General features: G+C 40.5%; 1 protein-coding gene across 1 annotated transcript in view; it reads left to right on the forward strand.

The window, feature by feature from the left end:
• MACROD2 (mono-ADP ribosylhydrolase 2) overlaps positions 1 to 21,964 on the forward strand; it is a 412,997-nt gene that overhangs the window by 350,361 nt on the left and 40,672 nt on the right. Inside the window, exons 5-6 of the mRNA XM_081833248.1 lie at positions 16,668 to 16,778; positions 21,135 to 21,203. Coding sequence (XP_081689374.1) covers positions 16,668 to 16,778; positions 21,135 to 21,203 — 180 coding nt within the window. The remainder of the gene's footprint in view (positions 1 to 16,667; positions 16,779 to 21,134; positions 21,204 to 21,964) is intronic.

A 21,964-nucleotide genomic window follows, 5' to 3' on the forward strand; every position in this document is an offset into this window, starting at 1 on the left:
AAATGAAAGGGCTTATAGTATTTTAGAAAAATGACGTTTTGTTGTTGTTGTTGTTATTTAATACTAGGCACTCAGTAAACATTTCTGGGTAACCCAATGAAGGAACAAACAAATAAGCAAATGAACAAAGGCGATTTACCACAACTGCAAATCATTTTTCTGGAATGAAGTGTACTACTTGTATTTCCTGGGGAAAAAAAAAAGTTAAATTAAGATAAATCATTGTTGAAAGAGTTCTTTAGGGAATAAAAGAGCAGTGAAAATAGTAATAAAACATTGCTCCCCAAAGCAGAATGCAGTAGTTCCAGTTACAGGAAGACTATTAATCCCTTTCTTTTCTGGGATTGCCTGCCTTGTGTGTAAGGTCGGTTTTGAAATCTTCCTTTTCCTAGGCAGAAAATAGGCCCCCAGAATATCAGACCTGTGGTTATTTGACAACAGCTGAATCTACCCCAGAGCAGTTGCTGTTATCTTGATTAACGAAGACCTTTGAGAGGTGAAGTTCATTTCAGACCAGAACTAACCAGCAGTGAATTTGTTAGGGTGTTTTCTGAATGCTGAAAAGGAGCTGGGATTCAGAGTATGGATATGATCTTAGGGTCGTTAGGCCAGATCTAAATTTTCACTTCATCAGTGGGAATTGGGCTGCATTACTTAACTGGAAGCCTCAATTGCCTTATCGAAAAAAGGAGGCAAGGATGGTATCCACCTCACACCAGTTTGGGTGAGATTAAGTGACATCAAACTGCATAGCATTTAGCACAACGCCCAAGTGCGACTTCCGCTACGATCTCTTTCTACTCAAAACCCTTCTGACACCAACTGTGTGGGTTTATTCCTAGCGCCCATCAATTCTCCAGCTCCGCAGCTTCACCAATTAAGTGTCCTAAAATTGACTTCAACTCTGACATCAACTACCTGGATTTAGCATCAGAATCCACAGGTTAAGGACTCAGTCCCACAAGACTGCCCCACTGCAGACATCAATTGCAAGTCTGGGCCACCCATACTGGGCCATTGACTGCCTCACTATAGAGTAATGGGTCCCCACAACCCCCTTCTTGGGGGGGTTTACAGAACTTAGGGAGAACAGCTGACTTACTATTACTGGTTTATGATAAAGGATCTTATGAAGGACACAAATGAACAGCCAGATGAAGAGGTACATAGAGTGTGGTCCAAAAGGGTCCTGAGCACAGGACCTTCTGTGGAGTTGGGGTGCACCACATCCTAGCTTGTGAATGTGTTCACCAACCTGTCCAAACCCCGTTGTCTTGGAGTTTTTACAGAGGTTCTGTAACATAGGCAGGGTTGATTAAATCATTGGCCATTGGTGACAGACTCAATCTCTAGTCCCTCTCCCCTCCCCAGAGGTCAGGGGTGGGGCTGAAATTTCAACACTCTAATCACATGGTTGAGTTCTCTGACAACTAGCCCCATCCTAAAAGTTATATGAGAGCCCACCAAGAGTGGCCCTATTAGCAAAAATCAAGTAAGGTTGAAAGGGGCTTATTATTATTAATAAAAGATGTTCTTATCACCTCTATCACTCAGGAAATTATAGGGGTTTTAGGAGCTCTGAGACAAAGACCAAATATGTATTTCTCATTATATCACAGTATCACATTAAGTGTTCAATAAATGGAAAATAAATGTTGGTCAAACCAACTGTTACACATTCTGATGCCAAGTGTCAACTGGGATGGTTCCTGAAACTTTCTTATGTAAGTTTCAGTTCTCTCCTTTGTACACATGAGAGGGCTTGATCAGATCTCGAGGAGTGGCACTTCATACCCATGGCTCCTTGAACTAAAGGTGTAGGGGTGTGGGGATGGGAGGGAGGCAGGTTGGGATGCTGTCTGCCACCAGTGATGTCCCAAAGTGCACAGGGCAGGGAAAATAGGTACTGGCTAGAAGAGGAACTGGGCAGTAGAAGAACAAGGAGGTAAGTATGGAGGGGAGTGGAAGAGAAAGAGACAAGGGAGTATACCAGGGATGAACAGCTTAAATTGCTAGAAGGAGATTCTCTGTAGGCAATATTTCTTGGAAGGAAACCCATTGTTCTGGACTTAGAAACTAAAAATCAGCTTCCACAAGAGAGGAAGGATTCGAGGGACGGGGCTGGATCATGAAGAGGTACAATCTGTGAAGACAAAAGTTGACTGCAAAAGGAAAAGGACAAAAATACATTAAAACTGACTCAACCCCTGGTGGGTCCTTCATCCCCACAGCTGACTGAAGGTGGTATAAACCTATGTAACATCATATTTATGGCCCCTACTCAGCTCAGTGTCCCCATATACTCACCACACCGTCCAGCACACATCCTCTCTTGGGGCAGGCTGGCTCTAGGTACTTCTTGCTGACTGGTGCCAAGAGACCTCAGTTCCTTACCGTGTCAGCCTCTCCATAGGCTGATCTGTATCCTCATGGCATGGCGGCTGGCTTCCTCCAGAGCAAGTGACCCAAGAGAGTAAGAGCACGTTCACTATGGAAGTGGCAGTCCTTTTATAACCTAATCTCAAAAGTGACAGACTATTACTGCTACCATATTCTGTTAATTAGGCAAGTCCCTAAATCCATCACACAGTCAAGGGGAGCTTTCCATTAAGCTCCACCTCTAGAAAAGAGGAGGATCTAAGAATTTGTGGGCATGTTTTTAAAACCACCCTAACCCCAAATGGTCTTCTTGTTTCTTATTCTAAGACCTTCTACGTCCTCGCTGTGTCTCTGCCCTTGGATTTTTTGGGACCCCCTCAAATATTAAATCCTTTTATTGGCTTAAACTCATGTGCAAGTCAAAAGGCCTTTCCAGTACCATCTGCAGTCTTGGAATCAGCAAGAACATGTCAGAGACATGGGCTTTGCTTCCTTGCAGAAAGTGATGTCTTTGGTGGACAGGAGTAGTGGAGGGTTATCTTCATAATGGGTCAAGCCAATTCCTACACCACATAGGTAATCGCCCCTCCACAAGGCATTTAGATGCATGGTTTTGTAGGCTGAGTCATCTCCCACTATTTATTTCATTAGGTTGCTCTAAAACAGGAGTCAGCACACTTCTGTGAAGGACCAGATGGGAAAAATTTTTGTCTCCACAGGCCACATATGGTCTATGTCGCATATTTTTCTTTGTTTTTATTACAACCTTTTTAAAATGTAAAAATCATTCTTAGCATGCAGGCTGTACGAAAAAACAGGCCTGTGGGCCAGAGTTTGCTGACCCCTGCTCTAAAACCGTCCTAGAAAGACGCTTATTGTGTCCTCGGGAAATATTTAGATGTGCTTCTCCACACCACCCAGCCGTGATAGCAGAACTCCTTTCCATGTCTCTAATTTATCTTACTTGAGGTAAAACGCTGAGAGTCCTCTTTTCAGGTTGGATACATTTTACATAGGATTTCTCTCCTTCCTTCAGGGAGACAGAAACAGGTTCAAAAATTGAGTCACTAAAATGACTAATGTGGTCCTGTCAGAGGAAAATTATGGACCTCCAGGGCTATGGTCTCTCAGAGAACTCATTTTGTGTTTCTATCCATCATGTGAATAACAATAACCTTCTCCAACAAGCAGAGTGAAAAATGTATGGACTGCCAGTAAGTATTCCTCACCGCTCACTAAATATTGGCACCACAAGGGCTTTATCCAGCAATGGTGACATGTAGGGAATTTGTGTCAGATCTGGCTTTTAATGGGGAAAAATAATCCAGTCTCAGACTTTGACTTTTGTGTCTCCACTGTTTTCTCTCATATCTGCATGCCTCATGAATGACATTGAACACACCAAAAAAAAAAAAAAAAAGCCTCCTATGGTTTCAGCAGCAGCAACTGGAATCTAAATCCTTGGATGAGAATTCTTAAAAGAAAACAAGTCTGTATTTTAATTTTACCATAGCATTAGTAAAAATGTATTACTTAGCCCATGAGTCAACAAAGGTTAATGTGTTAACATATATATATGATTAATGAATTCGTACTAGAAGAGGCAAAAAGGAAAAAAAAAAGCCAAAGGGACATAATAAAAGCTGTTCATCATATTTAATGTTTCAGATAGCCCCAGATAAGTAGTGTAGCTTTCTTATTTTACTATTCTGCCCAGACTTGTACCACTAAACACTGCTAACCTAAGGCACTACGTGAAAACCATACATGAAAACGTGATGAACACTCACAAGAGTGGGGAGTTTGCTCTGTGAATGAAGTTCTTACAAGCAGCAATGAATCAGCTAGAGATCTCTGCTTCCTGATCATAATAACTGCAGTCTTAAGTCCTTGTTTCACCCTCGTAGATTACCCTGTAGAACTCATTATTAGTTGTAATTAAAACAGACCAAAATCATAATTTAATTAGCCTTAGTAGGATAGCTTTGGAGGGTCATCTTTCATTATGCATACATAATGTTTCTCCCTGTAATTATTTGTTATTGTAAATTCTTCCAATCACACATTTACTAACCAGTATTAGAAGAAATTATTCACTTGCCATTCATTTAAATGGTTCAAGAAGTATATGCATGTATTTGAGTATTTGTCCAGACCATTGTCAGGTGATTGAAAGAACTTTTGGTGTATTTTGACATGTTCTGATTGACATTTGGAATCACAAGGCAGCATTCATTACAATACTGTTATTTCAGGGGTTTTCTGAAGGAAACATTCACATAACTTTGTATGGTGACAGATGATAACTACACATAGCATGGTGAGCATTTCGTAATGTAAATAAATGTCAAATCACAATGTCTTACACCTGAAACTAATATAACAATGTATGTCACCAGGACTTAAATGGATAAATAAATACCTCAAGGCCATTTTGACACTTCTAGAAGCTATAGGTCTCCTGAGGTAAAAGGGGGAAATTTGTTCCACCAAGCCCAGGATCATCTGACATTTGTCGTGAGAGCTGGGAGAGGTGGAGTAATTTATTCTCATAAGCAAACTGCCAAGAAAATAGAAAGTCCCAAAAACCTTTCTCAAGCCATTACTGTGAGAATTTCTCCTGTGATCTTCCTTATTGGTAGCATTCCATCATCCCTCCCCCATCGAACTGTCTCTGTCTGCTGCGCCCTGCTACATCCACTCCTTCTTCATGGGGTTCCATTAGTTTAAGTGGAAAGGGGCTCTACATAGTACATGACCGTCCCTAATTGTAATAAGTTTGTATGCTGACAGATGGTAACTACACTTATCATGGTGAGCATTTTGTGATGTATATGATTGTCAAATCACTATGTTGTACACATGAAACTAGTATAATATTGTCTGTCAACTATATTACAGTGAAAAAAAAAAGGCTATCCCCAGAACCCATGAGAGGAAAAAGGCCAATGTCCACTAGGCAAAATGATCCTCATTTTGAATGCTTGCAATCACTTGTAGAGATTTCTCTTTTCATTGATCACGTAAATATATATATTGAACCAAACATATTTCTATGGAAAGGAGACAACTGGAATGCCTTTAGAGTTATCCAGAAAAGTGCATCAGATAAGGCAGACTTCCGCAAATTGACCAATTTGGCAGAGAGAACAAAGCACATTACAGAATACTGCACAGCTAGGGATTCATGTGTTGCTTTATGTCTACAGCATTGTACATACTGGCAATAATCCATTGTCTGTGGCCTGCTCTGCCATCAGGAGAGGGGAAACAGATGTTCCTGTTCATCTTTCGATGGGGCTTCTGATATTTACATTTACTTGTCTAAAATAACATCAGCCACCCTAGGCAATTTTTCCCTAGTCCTTGAGTCTGTGGACTAATTGCTTCTGGTTGGTTACTGTTAAGTATGTGATTATCATCTCAAGGATACAATCCATTGCCAGCAGGGATCACCCCAGGACAAGGGAAAAACAGGTACCATTGGGAAGAGAACATAATAACCATCAAAAAATACACAGAACTTTATTTGTTCCAAGTGAGGTGAGACCCCAATAACTCTTTTTGAAAGATGCCGAGTAGAAATTTGGGGGTACTTAAATTCAAGACCAGGAAGTCTTGTCACTCAGTATAGTAATTCTGGAACTGGCATTACAGTTAAGAATACGAGATAATTAGAGTGTTATCAGTAGTCTTGGGAGAGGTGACGGTTTAATTATTAAATACAAGTAATTTATACTACATTGAAAATGACAGCCCTCTTAAATCATGGCTTGATGGGAAAGAAGTAATGACAGTACTAGACACATGTAGGAGAAGGAGGAAGTATGATAGGCCTGGAAATCACAGAATGGATGCAGAAATGGGATAAAGGAGGCTAAAGTCTTTTTGCTTGACTGGCAGGAGGGCTTACAGTAAGATAGTGTCCTACTTGTGACATAAAGGGAGCAGATATTGGAAGCGACTATTGCAGACCAGACAAGTACAGCCCAGACAAAATCACAAAAGAAAACAAACAGAAAGCTAACCAGGAATTTCAGCAAGTAGCATAACTATATATACATATATATATATTTTTTTTTTAAATGACCATTACAGGTTTCCCTCTCTGTCTGAATGTAGAAGTTTCCTGTGAAACCTTTTGTAAGCCAAAGTGGCTCAAAGCAAAGAAGCAATTACCATTTCATAAAAGTGAAAATTCTCTGCAGATTTCTTTTGGTTATTGAAAATAGGTGCTAATGTAGGTCTTTTGTAAAAGCAAAGTGCTTTACTTCTTTTAAAAAAATCTTATACAAACTTTCTAGCTACCATTTTAGAGGTCTATTTTTCCTTCCCATCTATTTGATTTCCCTTCCTTTCTACTGAAACATCTCAACTGCATAAGATGTGTCCTGGGCCCCCTAAACCAACATGACTTCCTTCATTCCCAGGCTCAGTAATTACTTCCCAGCTCCAATTTTCCCAGGCCATATATGTGAATGAGATTCCAGGTAGCATGATAGCATGGTGATCAACAGATTTCACATTGGAAGCAGATGACCAAGGCTCAAATCCTGTTTCTACTTCCTACTAGCTATGGGACCTTCAGAAGAGTTATTTAAACTATCCAAAATCATTTCTTCACCTATAAAATAGACTATTTACTATATCTGTACCACAAAGTTGTTATGAGTGTTACATGGGATAATTCAGAGCTTTTACAGTAGAGGCCTCCATCCAACACTCCATCACTATCTCCTCACCTCCATCGACCACCTCCATCCAACCATTCACCAAAGCATCACCTCCATCCAACCACTCACCAAAGCCAGTTGATTCTACCCCTTGACTATCCCCTCAATCCATCCTATTCTCTCTGTTTTCACCTTCCACCCCTTTATCTCAGACATCCACCATCTCTTATCTGGAGTATTTTACTTAGTTCCATGTGGGTCCCTTATCGCCCCCCCTTCCCCCACCCCAATCAATCCAGGCCCCACAAAGCAGCCAGGTAAGAGAGAAACCAGGAATCCCTACCACCCTTCATGAAAGCATCTCCCTCCTTAGTAAGAGTGTGTACAAAGTCCTTTATCCCATAACCACTTGTTCTTCTTCTGGCTTCTCTCCTTGCTCCACTCCCTTTGTTTTCAATGGTCCTGCAGAACTAAATCACTGTGACTCTCCAAATAGACATGCTCACTCTCTCCTCTAGCTCTTGTTCCCCAACCTTTGGAACCTTCCCTGTCCCATCAACTCATCCTACTCCATTTGCCTGGATATCTTCCCTGTAGGCCCCTTTCATGACCCTCACTCTCTACTCCAGCCCCATTGGCCACCCTCAAGTCTTCAAGGATGCCATGGTCTTTCCCACAACAGGTCCCATGGACATGCTCTTCACTCTATCTGGAAAATTCACCTATCTCTCCCTTTTTGATTCATTAATTTCTACCAATTAATTTCACATAATAAATGCCTTAAACTTATCAGCTCAAATACCCTTTGCACAGAGAAGTCCCCTCTGATGACTTGTTAGATAGAAGTCCTCTCGGCAAACTGCACTTCCCTCCATTAGCACTTACCACGATTGGGGATAATATGTTTGTGTAATTATTTGGTTTAAGAATATCTTAGATCAGGTCCCCCATGTTAAGGTAAGGATTCAAGGGTAAGTGTTTGATTTGGAGAATGATCCAGGAAGCACCAGAAGGAGGTAGGGAATTGAGACAGGGAAAGGAAGGAAACAGGTTCATGAACAGGCAGGTTATCCTGTGGGCTGTTGGGACTGGGTCCTGCAGGGGAATTCTGTGGGATGTGCCCCAGAGTTGTCCCACTCAAGGGGAATAAAGGCAAGTATTAATTACCTTATCCTGTCCATCACTGGTTGGGGGCTGCTTCCAAATTGGCTGCATAGGACAAGCATCTTATCGAAACTAGAAAAATCCCTAAGGCAGAGTGCCACAGGTGTTCACGAGGAGAGGCCATTGGTGAATGAAGAGGGACGGGGTGGGGATTTGACAGCTTCAGCCTCAACATCCACCTGCTCCAATGGACTATGAGCTCTGCAGCCCCCTTCCTCACTAGTCAGCTCTAGAGCAGCCCCCCTAATAGAAATACAACATGAGTCACAGATGCTTGTGTAACTTTACATTTTTGAGAAGAAATGTTAAAAAAAAAAAAAAAACTAAGAGAAACAGGCACCATTAATTTTAACTCTATATTTTATTTAACCCATATAGCCAAAGTGTTGCATTTTAACATGTAATCAATATAAAAATTGTTAATGAGATATTGTACATTGTTTTGTGCTGTCCTTAAAAGAGGGTGTGTATTTGACATTTACAGCACATCTCAATTTGGATGTGCCACATTTCCATGAGTTTGATTTCTGCACTTATAAATTATTTTTGTGTAAAATAAATTTCATGTTGAAATTTATTCTGGTACAATAATGTCAAATAGCTAGTAAGTAAACATTGGGTTAAACGAAATCATTACTGGAATTCTGTAGTTTTTAAAGAAAGATAAAACACATATATTACCCTGCTGTTTTTATATTGTTAGTAAGCTTAGGAAGAGTGGTCAAATTTTATCATCTATAGGGTTATAATTTGAATGAGGGCACCTTTTTATAAAAAGTTCATTTTGAATCATGGAAAACCCACACATTGCCTTCTTCCTAAACTTCAAAATCCCAAAGCAGCATGGTAAAATTTTTATCTTCACCACTTAAAATAGCCTGTTTCAACACTGAAGGAACAACTATGTTAAAGGGAGAAAAATGGTAGAAACACAAAGACAAAGGCTTTTACTTCCCAAAACCATGTGGGACTGCCTACAATCAAACCTACGTATCCTGAACTGTGTCCTCCCTGAGAGACACCTGCTCTCAACACGTGCACATTCTCCAACACTGGCTTCCCAGAGAGCCACAAGAGCAAAGCAAGTGGAGAATTGAAGCACTTGCTCATTTAAGTCAGCTCAAATGACCGATACTTATTCAGATCTACATATGTAAGATAAAAATCTCTTATTTTTCTCTGAATAATTTCCTCCAGCCTCAATTTCGCCTTGAGCAAGTGATACAGCTGGTGAAACCACTCTGTCCAGCTTTCTTCCATCAACTCCCAAAAGGAAAGGCTTTTGTCTTCCTCATAGCCTAGTTTATTTTCTCTCCACCATCTTGAACTTTGTAGGTACTCACTAAACATTAATTGATGGCAAATCGAGCAGCTTTTGAATTTATTTATGGAATGATTCTTCTATTCAAAGAACATCTTTATATCCTTTCTCTTCAACAAAAAAGTGAAACTGTTTCATCTTGCCAGTTCTGTTTTAACATCTGCAGAGAGCACAATGTGTGCCTGTTTTAAACAAATGTGTAGGCACACCAGTTTTCTTGATTTAGAAGCATAAATGACAATAGGGAGAAAGAGTTTTTAGAAGGAAATTTAACCTTAGGGCTTAAAGTTAATAGAAAGTGCAATTGTTGTTTTGTTTGAGAGAGAGAGAGCAAAGAAATCACATTGTAATGCTATTAGGCTAAGTTTATTTTGGTCATAATTTTCCCAGTTATGGTGTAGACACAAGCTTATGTGCACACCTGAAAACCAGTATAATTTATGGTCAATTCACCAATGTAGGTCAACTGGTAGAATAACCATAAGCATCAGCATAAGTTGATTTGTAGCCTCAGTTGCACCGTGGTCATCAGAAGACTTTGGGAAAATGGCTTAATTCCCATTTGTTTGTTTCCTAATCTATTTAAAAAAAAAGGCCACATTAATGTATTTCTTATTATTGTCATTCCTTAATGGTTATTGATTATATGCAGGATGCTTTGTATCTCTGCGAGGCATTGCAACTTCCCCCGGGGAAGACTGTGCTAATGAATAGTGTTTGTAAAGTACTTGGAAATCCTTGGATTAAAAGCAAACCATATCAGGGTAAAAGTATTCGTATTAACACACCATATGGGAGAACCGTATGTTATCTATTAAGAGGATGTGTGTGATATTGAAAATAGCTCTCTGGTACATTGCCTTGTGCTATTTTTATACCAAGTTATGTCATGGCAAGTTTAGGTGTGCCAGGGTCATACCTTCGTTGTAGAAATGCTACAGAGTTCAATCATCCAGCAGGTATTGGTTGAATTTCTTATTGAACACTTGACACTCTACTTACCATCATACAAAATAGATGGAGGGGACAGTTGCACACTATAGTCTCATGTGTTCCTTTCATTGAACTTGTATTACACTTGGGTCTCCCTTAACAGACATGTCTGCTTTAAAAATAACAGGTTCAATTATTTCCTCTTCCCTCTACATGGAGAAGTATGCTGTTTGGGGACATTCTTAGAAAAAAAAATAGGACTGGAGCACCTGGGTGGCTCAGTTGGTTAAGCAGCCAACTCTTGATTTCGGCTCAGGTCATGATCTCATGGGTCATTGGGGTATCGAGCCCCACGTCAGGCTTCGCACTCAGTGGGGAGTCTGCTTCTCTCTTCCCTCTCTCTCTCTGCCCCTCTAAGCATGATCTCTCTCTCTCTCTCTCTTCCTCTAAAATAAATAAATAAAACTTTTTTTAAAAAAAAAAGAAATAGGAACAAGATGATTGTCTTCTTTGTCCTATAACTGAAGACCAACCATGGATCTTACACAGCCTCTCTGAATGAGGCATGGTTATAATAGTATTTGTTTTGAGTAGAATTGGTACTGGCAGCCAGGAAAGCAAGCATTTCCCCAAATGGGCTCTGTGTGCTCCACCACCTCCCTAGGAGGTCCTAAGTTATTAGCCTGGATAACTGAATTGTAACAAGGGATTCCTTCTCTACTGTGACTCTTCCAGTAAAAAGAAAAAATGGTGATAGGGGTATTGTAACAAGAACCTGGGTTCTGTGTCTGGGGCACCTTCCTTGAAAAATGCCACCCTACATGATATATGAACCTCAAATTTTGTAAGTGACCTAATGATCTTGGAAGAGGAGATAATTTCCCCCTTTTTTTCCTGATTAATTTGTCAACTAGCCATGCAAGGCCAGGTCAGGAAAGAGCGTATTTCATTAATTCACAAATATTTATTGAGCATCTATCAGGTATTCATTCTGGGTACTTAGGAGACCTCAGGCAATGAGGCAAACAAACATCCTTGCCTTGGTGGAGCTTACCTTCAAGTGGGAGCAGATATACATAAACAATGAATAGAACACCTACCTACATTATATATTAGAAGATGGTAAATCCAGATAAGGAGGATGGAGGGTGTAGGTGTGGGGAGATGTTGTAATTTTAAGTGGAGTGCTCAGCATAAACCTCATTGAAAAGGAGACATTTTGAGCCAAAACTTGAAGGATCTGGAAGCCCTTCAGGCAGAGGGAACAGGCAATAGAAAGACCAGAGGAGAAGAGACCCTTGGAGACCAGCCAGTATGGCTGGAGCAGAGTGCATGGGAGGCTTCTAGAAAAATGTCTGAGTGGGAAAACCACAGTGGTCTCCACCACACAGAGCCTTGTTGCATTTGAGCAACAGTTGATCAGGGAAATGGTATGATCTGACTTACATTTGAACATAAACTGTCTGGCCTCTAGGTTGAGAACGGATCTGGAGGAGAAGAACTGAAGCTACTGTCAAACGCAGGGCAGAGAGGGGAAAGGAGGCTGGACCTAGGCGGTGGTGAGAGCAGATGAACTCTAGTTACCTATGCTCCCTAGCCGTCACCACATTGGATTTTTAGGAACCGTTACTTGTAATCAAAGACACTTGACATTTCAAAACAAACCCACAATTTAATGAGGTTCAACCAGAAGCTCAGATAGATAACATACCTTTTCTACATTGAGAACTGAAATCCAGTTCAAGCAAAATAATTAATAATAATTACTGTTTAGGGAGAAATGAAGTTTCTTTTTTAATCCCTTGACAAGCATTTATGGAGCCCCAATGAACTTAGGCACTGTGCAGGGTGCTGAGAACACCACAGCAAGAGTAAGGTCCTCCCTCTCAGAGAGGACTTACAACTTTGCCAAAATATAAAATTAAAAACTGAATTCTTTATAAATAAAAGAGGATTAACTTAAAAAAAAAACAAAAGTTGAGCCTTCCTGACCTGAGAAAAATAAATATACCATTTGTATTAATCAGCTGTTGCCATGATAATACTGTGTAACAAATGACCCCCAAATACGGCCCCTTACAACAAAATTATTTATTCTCATGTTCACAGGTTTGCAAGTTGACTGTCATTCAGCTGATGTAGGCTGGGTTCGGCTGGGCAGTTCTGTTTCAAACTGTGACTTGCCTGGGCTTGGCCCCAGATCATACCTTGGGTTCAAGTCTGCTCCACGTATCTCTCATCCTTTTTAAACCAGTAGCTATAGGGCCATCTTCTTGTCATGGCAAATGTCAGGGGCACAGGCACCAAGTCCAATTATGCAGCACAGTTAAGCCTTTTTCTCACATTGTGTCCACTAATATTTCACTCGCCAAATCAGGCAACTTGGTCAAGTCCAACATCAGTGGGTTGGGACGGATTCTCTGCCCACAGTGGGAGAACACTAACCGTACAATCCATTACAGGGGACTGAATAATTGGGACCAATAATCTAATCTGCAAACCACTGTATTTCAATGGCATATGCTTCATCTATGCCTGGAAATGTCAGCACCTCTATAAGAAAGAGTATTAATACATGAACAGGTAGGACACATCAGGTTGTTTCCCCGGTAGCAGGGCTAGCAGGGATGGATTTGCTTGGATTCACTTCCCCTTTCTCTTCCCATGCACAGTTCACAAAAAGAACCACACCTATCAGGATAGCAACCTGTGGCCATGCCATTGAGAGTTTGCCCTTGTATACATCTCTTTTATATAGAAATAAACATGGATTATGTTCTTGTCATCATCCAACAAATGATGCATTCCTACTGCCTCCATGAATTCAGTTGACAGCAGGAGTCTCTTATTTTTATTTCTATAAAATTCCTGAAATATCCTTACATATAGTACATGCTCAATAAATATGGGTTGAAAGAGTGGAGAGCAGGATACGAATACTAGAGAAACAAAAAATTATGCAACAACTAGAATGCTCACAGGTTACTGTGCTTTTTGGCATGAGAAAATAAAGTGTTATGTGACTCCCACCATGAATGCTATGGCAATTTATTATCTGAAATAAATATGAGATCTTAAAGTCATACTAACTATGAGAATTTAGCTTCTGTGTGACATTTTTTAAGCTAACAAAATTGCCTGTCACTTCCCCATATTTCTTCACATTTATTGTAAGCCTTTTAAATCCCTTCTAAAAACCACAAGTTTATATTCACCACTCTACTTAACTTTTTATTGTTTATGGGCTTCCTGTGAAGATAGCTAGACAGACAAGGCTGATGAAAAGGAAATCTTGTCCTTATCAAATAAATACTTACCGGTAACTGTGTAATGGGATTTTTTTCCCTACCAGTGGAAGACCACTGTTTCAGTAAGAACCCACTCATCTGAGGCATTTTAAATGGATGGAAAGTTATAAGCCAGCCAAAATGTCCTGAAAGAGTGAAATGAATGTTAATCCAATTGCCGGAGAATGCTTGCTTAGAAAGCGAGACTTCTACACTGGCCCCCCCTGCTGGCTCTGAGGATGCACTGTCTGGAGATGGATGAAAGCAACGTACCTAAACCTTGTCATCCGAAGGCACGTTACTCAAAGGGCAAACCCAGAATTTTTTCTGGAATGCACTTACTCAGTAATAAACATACCAACTGTTTCTTGAGTCTTCTTCTTAAGAGAAGAAATACTGCAAGTGGATCCTGCAATCAAGGCTCAAAGTAAGAGCCAAAATCATGCCGCTCGGGTGGCCGTGTTAGGGAGTGGGACAGCATGCATATGCATAGGGCTAAAAACCCAGGCGCGAAACCTTAGGAAAACAGACTGGTTTTTATTGTTATAAAGCTGGATTTGGGGGTCTGACCAGAAATGTCCTTCTCATGCATTTCGAGCTGCTAGAACAACTCCTCACCTTCCTGTCACTTAATTGTTGTTTCTCTTTCCCTTCTTATCTTCCTCTCACCACAAGAAGGCTTTTCACTCTATAGGAGATGTGGTAACCAGACTAATTTTAAAGGCAGCCTGTCACTGCAGACTTCAAGCCTATTGTGAAATCTCAGTAAAAGACTGTCCGCTGGGGGAGACAGAAAAGCTGGTAGATTCCTCTTGCTTGATTCTGACTCCATTTGGTGGGAGGAAGGGGGGAAAATACTGACCTATGTTTTTAACACATGCGGTAGCACCCACTTAGCCTTGTGAAGGGAGCAGGTGCAGCAAGGATGGCTGTTTCCTTCCCAGAGCAAAAGCCAATGCCGTCGTCTGCTTGGAGAACAAGAACAGAGCAAATGTCAAACCATTAAGCGGTACTGTAAATATGCCATTTAGAACATCAGATGTAGGTAGCTGCTCAGCTGCCTCGGGTCCTCCTGTTAAAAGTTAGACTGTATCCCCCAAGACAAATAGCACAGCTGTTGGGCAGAGGGAACTGTACACATACTTATGTAGTCATTGGTAGCATTTCTTCCCTACTTCAGAATGCCACTCTTATTTATCTATCATCTTCCTATCTATCTGTCGCTCCATTATAAACTTTTTCTTTCATTCAAGTCAATTCGAAATGTTTTCCCATCTGCAACTCTCTTCAGTTCGTTCTTTTTCAGATCCTTGGTGAAATGTTTCCCCCATTGCTTCTAAGGCTATTGTTTGAGCTCTACTATTTGAGTCCTCCTCTAGGGAGGATTCCCCATCCTCTTGCCTCTGGATTAAGAGCTCGTAGTAGTAGTAATGGATGGTGGGTCAAGGCACTCAAGCAACACAAAGTTAAGTGATCTGAGCCTGGTGATGGGTCAGGACTTTTCAAAGGGGTCAGCTGGGTGATTCTTCAGCTCCTTGTGGCATTGGCTGAGGTCATGGTTTGGCTGTGTGCGGCAGGCAGTTGGGCTGGGGTGGAAGGTGCAGAAGGACCCCCCACGTGTCTAGCCCCTCGGTGCTTCATCATATGGCACTTCTCTCTTTCTGTGTGCCTCTCTCTTGGTCGGCTAGCCTGAGCATCTGTACAACGTGGTGACTGGCTTCCCAGAGGGAGAAGGTAGAAGCTGCTACTCCTCTGAAGCCTTGACTTAGAGGTCCCAGAACATCATTTCCACATTTTATTGATCTAGTCACGGAACCAGTCCAGATTCGAGGAGAGGAGAGCTAGATTCCACTTATTGAGAGACAAAGGATCTGCGGCCATCTTTAACCCATAGTAATATATGTCAGTCACTTCTGCTTCTGTTTTCTGTCCTTGACATGTTTTATGTTTCGTTCCTGTGTCTTTATATAAATTTTTCTTTTTAAAAAATTTTCCAGGGGCCCCTGGGTGGCTCAGTCGTTAAGCGTCTGCCTTTGGCTCAGGTCATGATCCCAGGGTCCTGGGATCGAGCCCTGAGTTGGGCTCTCTGCTCAGCAGGAAGCCTGCTTCTCCTTCTCATACTCCCCCTGCTTGTGTTCCCTCTCTCACTGTGTCTCTCTCTGTCAAATAAATAAAATCTTTAAAAAAATTTTTTTTCCAAACAAAGAGATTTGGAAACTCTCTCAGCAATGAGGTAGAAAATCCTGCCTTTATTTGCCTTTGAAAAGTTTATTTTCTTCTACCCATCAATCCACTGGTATATATTACACATTTTAAGCCAAAAGAAAATGTTAACCAGTTTCTAGTATACAACCATCACTGCCCCTGCCCAGATATTTGTTTTTCAAGGAGTTATGTACTGTGGTGTATACTTGACCAACATAGTCTGTTCAAGACAAAATATTTCATAGCATAGATGTGTTAGACTGTCATGTGTAAGCTAGGTAAAAATAGATATTTTTTGCAACATATATCAAACAGGAAAAGAAGTCATAGAAACTTAATCAAGCAAATTTACTTACACGGTGCATATTGCTTGAGTCAAGGGAGAAAAGCAGATTCGAATTAAGATCAGTACTGCATTTTGGGAAATGCTGTGCAAGGAGAGAAATGTTGTAGGAGTGCTGAGTGAATTTTGTTTACTGTGGTGCTACATTTCATCAAGCAAATCAGGTGAGAAGGGACAAGTATAAATGTACCTATTTATATAGGTAATTTCTCTGTTTCATGCCTCTGATTCATCTCTCTGCCTTGCTTTGGGAGTCATGCTACATTGGTTACAATTAATTTCAGTGCTGCATATTAGCCCTAAAGAGGTATTTCATAAATTGACTTGATGTATTTTTCCCCCCTCTGTGGTTTTCTTGAAAGATGAGAACGGTCCAGAGGAAAAACAAAGTACAGAAGAAATGGAAGGGCAGAGCCAAGAAGCAGGTGGGCTCAGATTTCTTTTGAGGAGTCTCCTAGGCCTCATCCACAGAGGTGAACAATAACTTTACTCAAATGTTGTTTTCTAGACATGTTATAGCTTTTCACCGGGTTGACTGCAGTATTCATTTAGGTCTCCCTCAGGAAGCCACCAGTCCCACTGGAAGACAACGCTTCCAGTCAGAAGGGTGCATTCTCATTCCTCATTCACCAATTCCATTTTTCTTCTGTGCAACAACACTTTGCTTAGAAATGCTCTAAGAACAATGGGCAGAGGTTGGAAGTGCCAACTCAGAACTTGGCTACCTCAGGACAGGTCAAAATTAGCAGATTTAGTTTTGGGGGAATAAAATGAAAATGTTTAAAGTAAATAAATTAGAGGCTTTCCCTCCATGAGGAGTAGAATGTTCTTTACTACTTTGCATTGAACTTTGAAGAGCTGTGTTTCTGGTTCTTTCTTTACGTGTGGTAGGAGACAGTGTCATGAAACCTGGTTACCTCACAACCAGACCTAAAGTGAGATCCAAAGCCTTCCTGACATCTCCTCTGTTCCCTAAGAACAGATGTGTTCATTGGATGTTTATAGATTCTCTACTGTAGATTCTGAATGGAATAGCTTTAAGTGAAGTAGCAGTTAAGACTCAGAAGAGTCTTTAGCTTCTCATCTCTTCTTACCCATTTGTAAACGTGTCCTCAGGCACGCTCTCCTTTAAAAGGCCAATAGGCACAGTTATGCCATTATCAACACCACCACCCAAATCAAAATATCCTTCTTTCCTTTAGTCTCCAAGTCCTAATGAGCCCCACAGAGGCACGTTTTTGAAACAGTGGGCTCCGTCTGATGTGTGCCAGTCACGTCCTGGGCCATATGCTGAGCTCTTGGAAATCAACCAGTAGTGTGATAAGTTTTTCACTGAAAACTTCCTACATTAACCTTGGAACTTTTCCTAGAGAATTGGAATCTTTTATTATTAACCTGGAAGATGGAATTGAAGAAGGACAATCAGAGAAAGCACTGAAGCAAAGCAGCAAGGACCTTGTGTAGTTGCCGCTGAGTCAGCTGGCTCCCTTGGCCGAAATGTAGTCCTTGCAATGAAATGAATTTCTGATACAGCAGACTGTTGTTATCCACCCCACCCCACCCCAGTTCCCAACCCACACATCATTATGCACCGTGGAAGATGAGTCTTATGTGAGAAGCTGTCACTGTTTTCACTGTTTGCCACTGACAAGTATTAGTCACTAACTGCTGACAGCTGAGGCCATTCTCTGAATGGTGAGATTTCACAGGTTTTATTCCCTCACTGTTCTGTCCCCAACTATCTCTATCAGCATAGATTTTTTCCCACCCTTGTTCACACACACACATACACACACACACATGCACACACGCACACATCTGCCTGTGTTTTGTTTATTCATCCTTTTTTAGCTAGTAAGTTGAGAACAGGTGGTTTCTTTTTGGATTTGGGATCACCTGTCAGCAGAGAGTGGTGGGGCTTCAGTCCTCTTCTGCACCCCTTGGATTGATAGCATTATCATCGCAGTATGTTTACCTCTCAAGGTAAAGAATAGTCCTAAATGCACCCCTGAGGGGCTCCTCTTCCTCTTCCAAGTGAGCCCACTGGCTGGCCCAAGTCATGACAGGATTCATCTCTGATCTGGTCTGTTGTCAATATACATGGTTATATCTGCTCTGGCTCATTTCATAGCCTCCTTAATCCAAGTGCAGAAAAATCAAAGATGAGGTCCTGGTCAATAAAGCCCTTTTGACCTACTGTTGTTCTTTCAAAATATAAATACCTCCTTTATCTTCAATATGATTTCCAACTTCAATTTTGACTATGTAACTGCAGGCCTCTTCCACATCATGAAAAACACACAATCTCAAGCCAACACAGTTCTGACTACTGTCACGATCAAATCAAATCAAAGTTTGTAGATAATATTCCTCAAATAGTCATTTTTTATTATTATCATGTTCAATTAGCCAGCACATAGTACATCATTAGTTTCAAATAGTCATTTCACGAATACATATCAAGGGTCTATGTAACTCAGGCACTGTTCTGGGCCCTGGGATACAACAGAAAACCATAAAGACAATGTCCCTGCCTCCTTGAAGCTTATATTCTGGTGGGGTTGGCAGTGGGAGGGGGGTGAAATTCAGAAATAAACAATAAACAAAAACACACAAGATGGTGATAAAAGCCTTGTGGAGAAATGAGGTAGGTAGAAGGAACACTGAGAAGGCAACTTTCCATTGGCTGGATTTGGGAAGGACTCCCTGAGGAAGGGATATTAAATAAAATCTCAATGAGGATCTCTTCACCGGTGGAAGAGCATTCTAGATGGAGGGACCAGGTGATGCAAATGCCTCAAGACCAATTTTACCATGTTGGAGAAAGAAGGTCAGAGTGGCTGGAGCATGGTGCGTTAGGCAGAACATGGTGTAAGATTTGGTTAAAAAAAAATCATAGGACCAGATAATGTCTGACTGTATAATATTTGATTTTATTAGAACTACAAAGAGAAGCCAGTGGAAGTTTTGAAGTTTTAACAAGCTCAGTTTGCCTGTGAGTAAAAGTGGTTCACAAGAACCAGAGACCAGTTAGAAGGCTATAGCAGGAAGAAATGGTGACAGTTTCTGGCAATGGAGAGAAAATGGATTGATGTGTCATATTGCAGACATAAAGATAACAGGATGTGCTGATGGATTTGGATGTAGGGTATGGGGGAAAGAGGAATCCAAGATAACACCCAGATTTTTAGCATCAGGAACTTTGTGGATGATGGTGCCACTTGCTAATATTTGGAAGACTGGCCACCAGGCATAGTTTTTGTTGAGAAAGTTAATAGTTCCGTTTTTTCCATGGTAAATTTGGCCATATGGGATGTCAAGAAGCTAGCTAGTTAGATAGATTAAATGATGATTCTGGAGAGATGTTGACTGAGAAACAGGTTTGAGATTCACGTGGCATGTAAATGAGGTTTAAAATAGTGGTTCTGAAAAAAAAATAAACATTTAAAAAATAAAACCATGGTTCTGGGTGAGAGTCACTAGAAAGAGCATGTAAATAAAGAAAATAATGGTCTTGAGACACCAAGACATCCAGATAGGTGGCAACAGAATAAAGAAAGTGTTTCAGAAAGAACAGAGTTAAGACTCTGTGAAATACTACTGAGAAATCAACTAAGATGAGAAAAGAGAAATGACCATTGGATTTGGCAAAGGGAAGTCATTGGCATCTTCCCTCAGAGAATCTCGGAGGAGTACTGGAGCCAATGGAGTGAGTTATGGAGAGACTATGAAGTGAGGAAGTACAGAACAATAACTCAGACAGCCCTTTTAGGGAGTTGTATTGTGAAAGGAAGGGCAAATGGGAAGATGTAACACCAGGGGAAGGTTAATAGTCTTCTGTTTGTTTTTTTTCTTTTTATAGGAGATTATCGCCTACCAAAAGAAAGTGATTTATCCTCTCCAATTATTCCCCTACTAAAAATTTTATTCTCTCTTCCAATAGAGACATAACCTGCAAGTAATAGTCATATGCATTAAGAATGAAAGAGATGCTAGAAAATATGCAGTTTGTCTTCAAATGTTAATTGTCATGGGTGTGTGAGTTCTCTTGAGTTCCATAACCTTGTTACTACATGAAGAATGTATATTTCTTTTCAATCCCTTCTTCAGTTGTCAAATATTAACCATTCCAAATGATTTTGATAATCCTTCATATATTAAATCTGCTATTTTAATGTTAGTTAATCATCTATTATCCTGGAAGCTAGATACGAGTGGAGTCATTGTGGTGCCTGTGATACTGAGAGGAAAGATCAACTTGATGAGGTTCATTGCCATCGTGAGGGGGAGAGGGACCTCCAAGTTCCTTAGCCCCCACTCTGTGTTTGGGTGATGTGAAATCTCCAAATGGCTTTTGGTGCTTCCTACAAATGATCCCCTCCTGGGCCTCTGCGCTGACAGCCATCAGACATGCTCCTGGCATAACAGAGCAGAAGTGCTGTGCTAAGAAAAACCAAACTTTAAAAACACACACATAAAAGCACTTTGTAGAAACTTGCAAGGATATGCTTCACAATCATTCCCTAAAAGAAATGTACCATTCTTCTAGAGGTGGGGAAAAAGCAAAATGCCAAAGCAAAATAGGACCAACAAATAGTATTCTTCACCAAAAAATAGTTTGTTGTCATTGGGTTCTGGTTTAACAGATCCTGTCCATTAATTATAAAAGAGAGTCATAAACCCTAAACCCTTCGAAGACCACTCCATATATTAGAGCATTAAACAGGTTCATACTTCCTTGGTGGAGTGGAGAGGGACACGACAAAGGCAGGGAAACTCCATTTTGACAGTATTAACTCTGAGGCCGTGTTTCTCTTTCTGCTGTATAGACGGCGTCAACGCTGCAACTGGGCCCAGCCCTGCTTCAGAAGAGGCCGTTGAAGTCTGTAAAGATGAAGGTATGAGACCGCTTACTACATCTAAAACTCACAAGCTCATAGAAGACCATTGGATTTTGTTTATATGGGAAAATGAAGCCGTGAGCAAATCTATCTAATTCTCTTTAAGCACCTCTATTTCCAACCCAATCAAATATCATGCCCACTCTGTTTTATTCCATATCTGCCCTTTCAGAATTTATATATACATTTATATTTGTTCCTCTGAAAAGTAACTGTTTATTAAGTAAGAAAAATAATCAAAGAAATTATGTTCAAGGAAGATTGCTTATTTAAAACACCAAAATTAGGCAGTTCTACTGTTTACAACTGCTCATTAGGAATAAGTTCAGAGGAGTGGCATTTGGGAACCACCTACCAGGGGCTCCATTATCCAGACATAATAAGAAAGAAAAAATGTTAAAAGGAATCTACAGAAATAAATTTTTGGCGGGAGCATCATCCCTCATTCTATGAACAGTTACTATGAGAAAATGTTGCAGAACCAGGTATACCCAGAAGAAGAAAAAAGTAAAGAAAAATCATATTTAGGTTCTAGGAAAAAAATTTGAGGGAGAAATAGTGGGGACATTCATGTGCAGATGATAGAGTTAAAAAATTATCTGAAGGAAAATGTAATAGTCCTTTTTTTTCTTTCATTCACCCTGATTAACTGTCCCCAAACAAAAAGGTAATATGATTTTATATCTGTCATTGGTTGCTATTAAAAACCACTCTATAGACTAGATTGTTATTTATACAAATGGACATCTGGTAAACCC

The sequence above is a fragment of the Leptonychotes weddellii genome, chromosome 10 (assembly GCF_054177405.1).
Source record: "Leptonychotes weddellii isolate Sample4059 chromosome 10, ASM5417740v2, whole genome shotgun sequence".
NCBI lineage: Eukaryota > Metazoa > Chordata > Mammalia > Carnivora > Phocidae > Leptonychotes > Leptonychotes weddellii.